This window comes from Elephantulus edwardii, unplaced genomic scaffold (genome assembly GCF_000299155.1).
Source record: "Elephantulus edwardii isolate Elephantulus edwardi_28Jun2011 unplaced genomic scaffold, EleEdw1.0 scaffold00083, whole genome shotgun sequence".
Lineage (NCBI taxonomy): Eukaryota > Metazoa > Chordata > Mammalia > Macroscelidea > Macroscelididae > Elephantulus > Elephantulus edwardii.
This window is the reverse complement of record NW_006399833.1, coordinates 2573817-2584249: the sequence shown is the minus strand read 5'-3', so window position 1 is coordinate 2584249 and position 10433 is coordinate 2573817. Positions and strand designations below refer to the sequence as shown.

Genomic DNA, 10433 nt, shown 5'->3' with positions numbered 1-10433 from the left:
AGAAGGGCCTGAGAAGTTTGAAGAACAATAGTCCTTCCCACATTCACTGATATTAGAATACCAGACCCATATTTTTGTCGGACGGGCCTCCAACATAATGCTGGGACTATAGGGAGTTTACTCACTGCTGTGGGCCTCAACTTTGTGTTTGGTAAAATGCCTGCTTCCTTGGAGAATTTGTTATTTTTGTGTACCGCAGAGTCAGAACAGACCCATAGCTGACCCTCTAGTGGGTTTTCAGAGGCAGTTAATCGCACAGGAGGAGATTGCCCATCACGATCCCAAGGTGGCCTCAAAGCACGTGTCTGGGATTACAGCACAACTTCTTGCCACTAGGCCACCAGAACTCCATGGAGTATTTAAAGGAAGCGATAAAATTGTTATGTGTCATCAAGTCAGAGCCCTCCACTGGGTTTTTAGAGGTGATAAATCGCAGAGGAGAAGATTGTTCATCTTTCTCCCAAGGAGCAACTGGTAGATTTGAACCATGTGCCTTTGAGTTGGCAGTGCAACTCCTTACCACCAGGCCACCATAACTCCCTGCAATGAAATGAGAGGATCTGAAAGTGCCTCATCTGCCCAGTGGTGAGCCATCAGAACCCATACCAGGCTTACGTCCACGAAGCACAGTGTGAAAGACAATTCCATCTCCCAACCTGCAGTGTTTCTCAAGCAAGGAGTCTGGGGTGCCAGATCAGAGACATGACCTCTTTTTTAAGCTTCTGTACAGAGGATCTTTTCGCTTCCCAGATTCTGTCAGAGGAGGTCTGGTGGCCTAGTGGCTAAGGAGTTGCACTGCCAACCCAAAGGCAAGTAGTTTGAATCCACCGATGCTCTATGAAAGAAAGATGAGCAAACTTCTTCCATGCAATTTACAGCCTCCTGTAAACCTCTGGGAAGCTCAGCAAGAAATTGATTCAGACTTGATGGCAATAAGTATTCCTACCACTTGCCCCACCCTCTAAATGGTCTTAAATGCTGAAGTCCTTTGACACCAAACAAGGTTGGTTTCAGGAGGATAAGAGGTGTGTGGTATGATAAGGATGCCTGATAACCAATTTCTATCTGCCTGGACATCCTCAGCACAGTCAGTCTCACTGGGCCCTCTAGGTCCAGCATCTTGGATGGCACCATGATAGTTCTTGTTGCCACAGTCAACATCTTTTTTGGAATTCTCTCTCTCTCACTGCTGTTGAATGAAAATCAACTCATAATTGACCTTCCAGTCGATTTTTGGAGGCTGTAAATTACACCGGAGAAGATTGACCATCTTTCACCAGAGGAGTAGTTGGAGGATTTGTACTGCCAGAGAGATGCCACCTTTGAATTAGCAGCCTATGAACTCTGCCACTAGTTATGCTGTTGTTACATACTGTTGAGTGGGAACTGACTGATCCTCTAGTGAGTTTTCAGATGCTGTAAAGCATGTGCTTCATCTTGCTTGGATCCACAATTAAAACCCGTGGTACTAGCAGTCAGGAAATAAGGAGACGCATTGCACTGGGGAAATCTGCAGTTACGGACCTCTCCAAATTATTGAGAAGCTGTGATGTCAGTTTGAGGACTAAGGAGCAACTGATTCAGGCCGTAGTCTTTCCAATTACTAGCTATGCATCCAAGACCTGGGCAATGAATAAGGATAACAGAAAAATAATTGATGCCTTTAAGCTGTGATGTTGGAGAGGAGCACTGAACACCCCATGGACAGCCAAAAGAACAAACAGATATATCTTGGAGAGGTTGCAGACAGAGTGATCTTTGGAGGCAAGATTGATGAGGCTTCGCCTCATGTACTTTGGGCATGTTGCTAGGAGGTGTTTTTCCTTGGAGAGAGACATAAATGCTGGGAGAATGGAGGGTTGGCGAAGGAAAGGAAGACCCTCAACCACGTGGACTGATACGGTGACTGCTGCAATGGGCTTTGTGTGTCGGGAAGTGTGAGGATGACACAGGATAGAACAGGGTTCAGATTTTTTTTTTTTAATCAATCAGAGGTAGAGTAAGTCCCCTTGGGTCCCAGTGTAGCTCTGTCTTGGTCCAAAGTGAAGTCTGAAAAGGCACATTTCATATTACTGATTGGTAGCTGTAAAATGAATTATGACACCCTCTTTTTACAAACAATAAAATATCATGCTTAACACAATCATTCTTGTTGGTAAGATACAGGAGAAGAGAGGATTCTGATGGGATGGGATCTTTCAGAAATTCTGGGAAAGAACGAAGTTTGTATTTGTCCCAAAGAGATTATAATTTGTTTAAATTCTGGTTTATTTACAAAGTTTGTATACATTGTTTTTCACACTGGATCTTCCCCCCTTCCTTTACTCACCCTTCCCTCCACCATCAAACTGTGTGACAGGGTTCCAATTGTTTGTTCATAGGGTCTCTATGAGTCATACTTGACTGGGCCGCATCTAACAACAAAAACAACAAATCACATGGGGGGAGATTGCTTATCCTTTTCCTGCAGAGCAGCTGGTGGAGTTGAATAGCATAGCTTTGGTTTGACATAGCGATTCCTTACCTCTAATCCACCAGAGCTCCCTTAATGCCACCAGAGGCTTTGCCAATTCCCAGGAAGGCCAGACCAGGGCCAAATGATTGCTTCACAAGGCCCCACACCTCCAGAGTTCGAAGAGGTAGAACTAAGATGTGTCTTTTTCTGGAGTGTAAGCACGAAGCAGTCTTTCTAGTTGGCATTGCAAGAGGGGCCATACCAGGTGGTACATTGATCAATTAAGGTCCTATTATGGGAGTCAGGAGACTGGGGCACTAATACCAGCTATAACACTCTTGCAGAAGCTCTTTACTTCTGTGACCCTGGGTTTCCTCCTTGCCCCAATGGAAAGAATCAGATCTCCTTCACCTTTCTCAAATGGTAGTTCAAACAATGAAAGAAAAAGACAAATACCCACTTAATATACATAAAAACAACAACAACTAACAAAACCCAGCTCTTATGAAATGGGAGGAGTCCTGGGCAGGATGCACAAGTTAATGTTTTGGGGAGGAGGGTGTAAAGCTTTCAGTAACGTTTAGAATTTTCTAGTTCTGCAGTGAAAGGAAATTCCAGCTTTCATCCTTCCCCCCACCACCACCCTTAGCTCAGTTCCCTCTAGTCACATTTACCCTGCCTGGATCCCTTTTAAGTAATAAAACAGTTTTTCAATCAACAATTGTTTATTGAACACCTATGTTCATGCAACACTTTTAGAGATAGTCTTGGGGTTACAGAGAGGCCTAGGGTACGACCCCAGCCTTCCAGAAGTTTACAATGCATATGAGAGATCAAATTTAATAGCCACACATGAAAAGGAGAACTAGCAATCAAAAATGGTGAATGATAAACATCCAATATGTGATTCATACAGCGAGGGCAGAAGAAGTGAGGGGCAAGGGGAAGGCTGGAGTGGTCAGAGAAGGCTCAGTGAAGATGGTACTGAGCAGACTCTCCGAGCATGAGGAGGGCTTGGCTAAGGGAAAGGGTACTGGAGTTACTGGAAAAGCTAGTCATTCTAACGTTAGTGAGAGGAAAATACCTTTGGCTGGTTTATGCCCCCCCCCATTATCCCAGGGGAAATGGGGCATTCTAAGACTTTGGAGTTGGAACTGTCTCTGTCCATCTGGGAACCGCCCTTTGCTCTCCCACCTCAAATGCAATTCCAGGAAACAGTCCAGCCAGCACTCAGAAGGTGGGCACAACACCATGAGCACAGATGCCCCCCACTGGAGTTCTCAGACGCTGAAAGATCTTGTAAAGGAGCTGAGGGAGATATGGCATGTGACAGGGAGCCCACCTGTGACACAAAATCTTTCAGAGGCTCTGTGGCACTCTGTGAGCGTCCTCTGGAAGGTCTGATATTGGCCTTTAGGCCTGCAGGCTCTCTTAGAATGGGTGGAGTGGGGGTGGATGGTCCATCAGAAACACCCACTGACGCTATCACATGTACCCACTCAGCTTCTCAGATGCCAGAGTTCTTATTCTTCCTCAGGCAACATTGAGGAGTGGTATCTTTCTCAGTCTCTCCCAGCTCTGACGCTGTTTTCTCCAGCCAAGGACCATTTTTGGCAAAATCGGTTTCCTCTTCAGAAGGAAAGTATTGCCCAGGACCCTTGGCTTGTCAGGGTCAGCAGGACACCAGGTTATGCGCCCCAGAGGGAGGCAAGGGCTTCAGTCAAAGCTGGGGCTGCAGCTTCGGAGGCAGTTCCTCAGCAGAATCCGAGTCTGCTGTTGCCTTTCATCCTTCATCATATCCTCTTCCCTTGAGCTCCAGGTAGAGGTCTGGCTCCTGACCTGGGAGCGTTAGGGAATTCTGGGACATGCTCTGGGGACTGGTTCTGGTCTTTTTTTTGGGGGGGGGGTGGTTCCAGGCTGCCTTCTCTCCCTTTCATCCCATACCCAGCTGCTTTCTGGTGCCTGGATGCTGTGAGAATGGCGTTGTTTGCATTCACACACAAACCAGACTGGATACTGGAATCATACCAAGAGTGGAATGGAAGCTGCCTGATCTGTTTCTTTAGAGGCAAGTTTGAGAGGAAGGTCGGAACAGTGTCTATAAATGGCACCATTCCTCCTTCTACCACCCACCAAACCCCATCAATGAGCTAAGAGCCAACTTCAAGCAGAGGGAGGGTCTTAGATCATAGAGTGGGTCAGTCAGTGGGATGTAAATTGCGGTGTTGGGTGGATTCCCGCGTAAACAAAAAGGGCAGAGAGGAGTCCCTGGGGACCTGGCCTTGGGTAAAGGGGTGGGGCTTGGAGTTGGGGGACTAGGGGTTCAGGGTTCAGGCTGGGGGTTAAGGTGAGGGAAACAGGAAGCCTGGGGTGGCAATCATCCTTGATAAGTCAACCCACGCGCTGCCACACCAGCTCCCCTTTCTGCCTTTGGTTGATCCGATGACCAAAGTCACTCTATCCTCAACAGCAGCACCTTCTGATGCGATCCCGTGGCAATGCCCCTCACCTGTGGCTCTGGGAACTGTCCATTGACTTTCACAGACCCAGCCACTCCCCCAGTTCTGGCCCCCAGCACTTCACACATACCCTGTCAGGCTGTAGGAGTTGAATTCATTCTTGCCTTTTGGAGGTTGGCCAGGTCTTGGAGAGCCTCTGGTGGCAAGGGGCTGGGCCTGGTAGCCCTCGAAATAGTTGGAACGGTTTCCTTGGGATGAGCAGGAAAAGCAGAGGATGACTCCAGCAATCAAGGAGAACAGGGAAGAAATAATACCCAAGTAGAGTGCCTCTCCAATCTCAAATTTCATGCTGTCAGGCACCAGTGGGGAGTAGAAGTCCCGCAGGATCCCGTGAAGATTCCAGGCAACAGGGATGAATCCCAGGAGGCCTCCAAGGATGAAGAAGACTCCACCTACCACCGCTACTCTGTCTTTAGCGCGGGAGTCCTGGCAGAACACTGTGCACCTCATGCCCACCACAGAGATAATGCAGGCCAGCGAGGAGATGGCACTGGAGCTTACCATCATGGCCTGGGCAGCCTGGATGTCAGAAGGCAGGCCTAGGAGAGTGCTGTAGATATCACATTGGGTGATGCCCGTGCTGTGGGTAGCACATTCCATCCAGAGACCCTTGGAGAAGCCGACTGCTGTGACAATGCTCGCACCGACGTAAGAACTTGTTCGCCAGCTGGGGAGCAGCATGGCAACCAGGGTGCCCAACAGTCCTAGAAGGCCCAGGATGTAGCCCACAAGTTGGAGACCAAGAGAGGCCATGGCGGACCTCTCAGTAGATGTGTCTTCAGAGGCTGCTCCTTTGTTTTCAAGCTCCTGCTCTTATTCCTTGGATCCTGGCCTCTAATCCCTCATCCCAGGTTGTCTCTAGCAGGCTAACTTCTCTACTCCTTACAAGTGTCTGTGGGTGGCCACAAACAGGCTCAAGAAGGTATCTAGAAGGCCTAAAAAAAAAATCCATAAACCAGATTAAATATTGACCAGAAGCTTTATGAGAAACTAGAAAATGCTGGATGCCTTTTGACCTTTGTTATCTTTAGAAATAACACGAGAAAGGGAAAAAAAACACCCAACTTTGAAAGTAGAGCCAAATGCCATTGCCTCCTGCGTAGGCACAGGCCTTAGCTTGGCACCCAGACAAAGCCTAGGCCCAGACAAGTGGCTGGTTTCTGAGAAGGTGATGATGGTAATTTACCCAATAAGCGAATTACTAGAGTCAAAATCTTCACTGCAGCCACTAGAGCTTCCAACCCAAAAAGCAGGCAATTCAAAACCAACCAGCTGCTCTGTGGGAGAAAGATGGACAATCTGTGCAATTTACAGCCTCTGAAAACTCACTGGAGGAACTAGTTGGTTCTGATTTGATCACACACAACAACAACATTCACGACAGATTGGTACACAAGCACAAGTAAGGCTGTGCTTACCTTGCCAGTAAGGGACTATCAATTCAGAGAAGCCTTTATTGTGTAGAAAAGTACTATGGGGTTAGGAGAGGGACAGATGCTGGTCATACCTTTGTTTGATCTGGTAGGAAAAGAAAATGAGCAGTTGTTCTCAACAGATCAGCAATTAGGCACAAGTGAGCCCGGGCTTACCTTGTGGATGGCAGTGGTGTTGTGACAGCGGCGCTAACTCCAGGTCAGGAGGTTGGCAGGCATGGCTCTTTGTCCAAAGCCTGTTGCTCAACACATTGCCCAGGAACCATGCTGTGGGGCCCCTCGAGGGCAGACTGAGCCAAATTCCTGAGCAGTAGGATGCTACTTTGGACTCCAGCTCATTAGAGGCCTCTTACGACTCCAAGGTCCAAGATAACAATGGCTTAGAACTGGGTTAGCTTGCCATGGTAGACACCTACTTTATATTGAGATGGGGTGGGCAACAGAAGGTTTCATCCACCACTCTGGGAAGTCAGTTCTCAGTCTTACTCACTGCTCCCCCCACCTCTACAACCTCAGGCTAAACCAAGACCTTCTGTATGTATAAGACACCCAGACATTTCCTGTTTGGTCTCCCAATAGATGTCTCCACCAGACCTAGACCTCGCAGATGACGTGGGTGGACTAGGGATCAAAGGTTGTTCTAAGGCCCAGAAGGAATGCTGCAATTCCCTGAGCCACCTTAGTACTAGGTACTAAGGCAGATGGAGGGGAAGAAAGCCCTACAATAGAGAAGACTTTGTGAGAGGCAGGCACCTGAGCCAGTCATCTGGTATCAGAGCTGCCCTGGGTTTTGCAGTATTCAAGAAGTCTCCACTCCCACCAAGATTCAAGATACTAAGGGTCAAGGACACAATCTTATCCTCATCCTTAACAAGACCGATCAGCCCACTTATTCTCCATAATACCACAATCTGGGTTTCTATTTTTGCCTTCCTCAAGCTCTTTCCTTACTCTTTCTGCTGTTGTTGTTAAGTGCCATCAAGTTGAGTATGACTCGTAATGACCCTGTGGACAACAAATTCGAATCCTGTCCTGTCCTGTTCCATCCTCGCACTTTCTGACACCCTAGAGACCCTTACTGTAGTCACTGTGTCAATCCACCTGACTGGGGGAGGGGGTCTTCCTCTCCTTCACCGACTCTCCACCTTTCCAAGCATCATATCTTTCTCCAAGAAATAGTCAACAAGTATGTGAGACAAAGCCTTGTGCACTTTCTGGCTCTGTTGTATCTATCAATCCAAAGGTAAATGGTTTGAATCCACTAGATTCTCCATGAAAGAAAGATGGACAATCTTTTCTCATGCAATTAGGACCTCTGAAAACCTACTGGAGGGTCAGCTATGGGTTGGTTCTGACCCGAAGGCACCAAAAACAATAGTTCTTCTCTTTAACATGAGTATTGCTAGAAGATCATCTCTTGCTCAATCAACAAAGCGGTTTGATCCACTATCATGACCTAACCTGCCACTCAGCCACTGTTTTTCTTATTGTTGTTGTTATGTAGAGTCTAAATTGACTCATAGTTGACCATGCAGTGGGTTTTCAGAGGCTGGAAATTGCATGGGAGGATATTGTTCATCTTTATCCCTTGAAGTGGAGCAACTGGTGGATTCGAACCACATGCCTTTGGGTTGGCAGTGCAGGTCCTTACCACTAGGCCACCAGAGTTCTCTAATCCAACAACTGGCGTCTCCAAATCTCTATTTCTGAATTGCCATTTTTTCTGAACCTCAAACATCTACTTGGAATTCTTGAGTTCAACCTGCCCATAAGAGAATTCATCACCTTCCCATCGCCATCCAGCTTCAATTCTTCCTTGCATTTCCTGTCATGAAGGTCATTTAATCCATCTTCTTGTGTGGATCAAAAGTCCTGCTCATGATCCTTGATACTTCTCTCTCCCTTACTCTCCACATTTCTACAGTCACAGTGTGTCCCATCAATTCTGCCTCTTGAATAGAGGTCTAATCTACTATTCCCTTCTCTCCATCCCTGGAGCTACTTTCCTACTTCAAGGATTTCATCATACTTTTTCATATGGTCTAGAGCAACAGCTTTCTAACTTGTTTTTTCTCCCCATCTTCCTTTTTCTACTTCATTATTCTCCACACTGTTGCCAGCATACTCTTTCAACACATTACTCTGATCAAGTCACTACTCTACGTGAAACAGTCCAGTGACTCCCCATCAACTGAAGGATAAAGTCCAAACTTGGTTGCACTCCATGACCCCTCAAGTTTCATCTCTTGTGACCACCCCCTCCCTTAATCTCACTCTTGCTGAACTTAATTGCTTTCAGTTCCTCAATAATGTCATGTTATCTTCTGTTTACAAATTTGCATGTAAGTTAGTTCTAGGGTGAATTTCCTGCCTCTGCATCCTCGGTTGGTTAAAGTTTTCTTATCTTTTTATTTATTTATGTTCATTGTTGCACGTTTTCTTCCTCCTTCCCTCCTCTTCTCGTCCCCCAGTCCACCCAACAATGCACCTCTTGTTCCAGATTGTTGTCATACATATACTGCCTAGTCATATATTCCTTTTGGGTGTCACAAAAGTTTTCTTACCTTGTAGGGCTCAGCTCAAATGCTTCTCACTCAAGCCTGAGTTAGATCACCCCCTCTGTGTTTCCATGATCTTTTCTGTTTACTTCCTCTGTCACAGAAATAATAATAATAATAATAATAATAATAATAATAATATTGTTGTGTACCATGGATTCAGAACCTGACCCATAGTTGACCCTCCAGTGGGTTTTCAGAGGCAGTTAATCACATAGGAGGAGATTGCCTAACCTTCTTCTGTGGAGGAGCTGGTGGCCTTGAACCTCATGCCTTTGAGATTGCAGCACAGCTTCTTGCCACTAGGCCACCAGCACTCACTAATTATAATAGCAACTACTATATCTAGTGCTCCCTATGTAATAATTGAAAGGAGCACTGGTTAATACAATAGGTAGCGTTCCAGGTTTCTAACTGAAAGATCAGTGGTTCAAACATACCAACTGCTCTTTGGGAGAAAGAAATGTCATTCTTCTCCTATAGAGATTTACAGCTGGGGCAGTTCTACTCTGTTCTATTGGTTCACTATGCTCTCAAAAAACTCATTGCCACTGAGTTACAACCGATTCATAGCTGACTGTCCAGCAGGTTTTCTGAAGATGTAAATTGTACTAAGAGGAAACTGGCCATTTTTCTCCCTCAGAGCCATTGGTGGATTCAAACAACTAGGGAGGGGAGGCCTTTGGGTTAGCAATGCAACTCCTTATGGCCTATGCCACCAGAACTCCTCTAGGTTCATGACGAGTTGCAATCAACTCAACAGTGGTGGATTTATAGCATTGGAGTCCCTGGTGGTGTAAATTGTTAATGTAGTCAGTTGCTAACTGACAAAGCGACATTTCTAATCCACCCAGAGGTACTTCAGAAGAAAGGTCTAATGCTCTACTTCCAGGAAATCAGCCACTGAGCACTCTGCAGAGCACAGTTCTACCCTGACACATATAGGTTTGCCACATAGAGCAATCAGAAAACTGGTACCGATGTTAGTATGTGAGCTTTAAAAGTTCTTCGCACATCTTAATTCATTTACTCATCATAATATCTCTTTGTGGTTGTGGTTGTGGTTGGTGTTAAGTGACATTCAGTCCCCTCTGACTCATAGCAATCCTATGAACAACAAATAGAAACCTTACCCTATCCTGTGCCATCCTCACAATCTCCCCCACTCTCAAGCCCATCGTCATTCTGTGAATCTCTAACTTTGGGGGTGGGTAGCTTCCTTTCTTTCCCTGACCCTCCACCTTTCCTACCATGATGTCCTTTTACAAGTACTGGTGCCTCCTAACAACATGCCAAAATACATAGACAAAGTTTTACTGTCCTTGCTTCTAAAGATAGAATGGTTTGTACTTCCTCTAAGACAGACTTACTTGTTCTTTTACCAGTTGTGGATATATTCAATACTCTTCATCAACACCATAATTCAAAGACAGTGGCGCTCAATGCAATTTATCTTTTTCTTTCTTGG

At 46.1% G+C, this 10433-nt stretch overlaps 1 protein-coding gene across 1 annotated transcript; it reads right to left on the bottom strand.

Moving 5' to 3' along the window:
• Positions 1 to 5034: 5034 nt before the first annotated feature.
• On the bottom strand, positions 5035 to 5727 carry CLDN2 (claudin 2). The gene has a single exon (XM_006889897.1). The coding sequence runs from the start codon at positions 5725 to 5727 to the stop codon at positions 5035 to 5037; it is 693 nt and encodes a 230-aa protein (XP_006889959.1).
• Positions 5728 to 10433: the final 4706 nt, after the last annotated feature.

Excerpts from the sequence above, each read along its gene's own strand:
- CLDN2 (XM_006889897.1), bottom strand. The coding sequence starts at position 5,727 with ATGGCCTCTCTTGGTCTCCAACTTGTGGGCTACATCCTGGGCCTTCTA.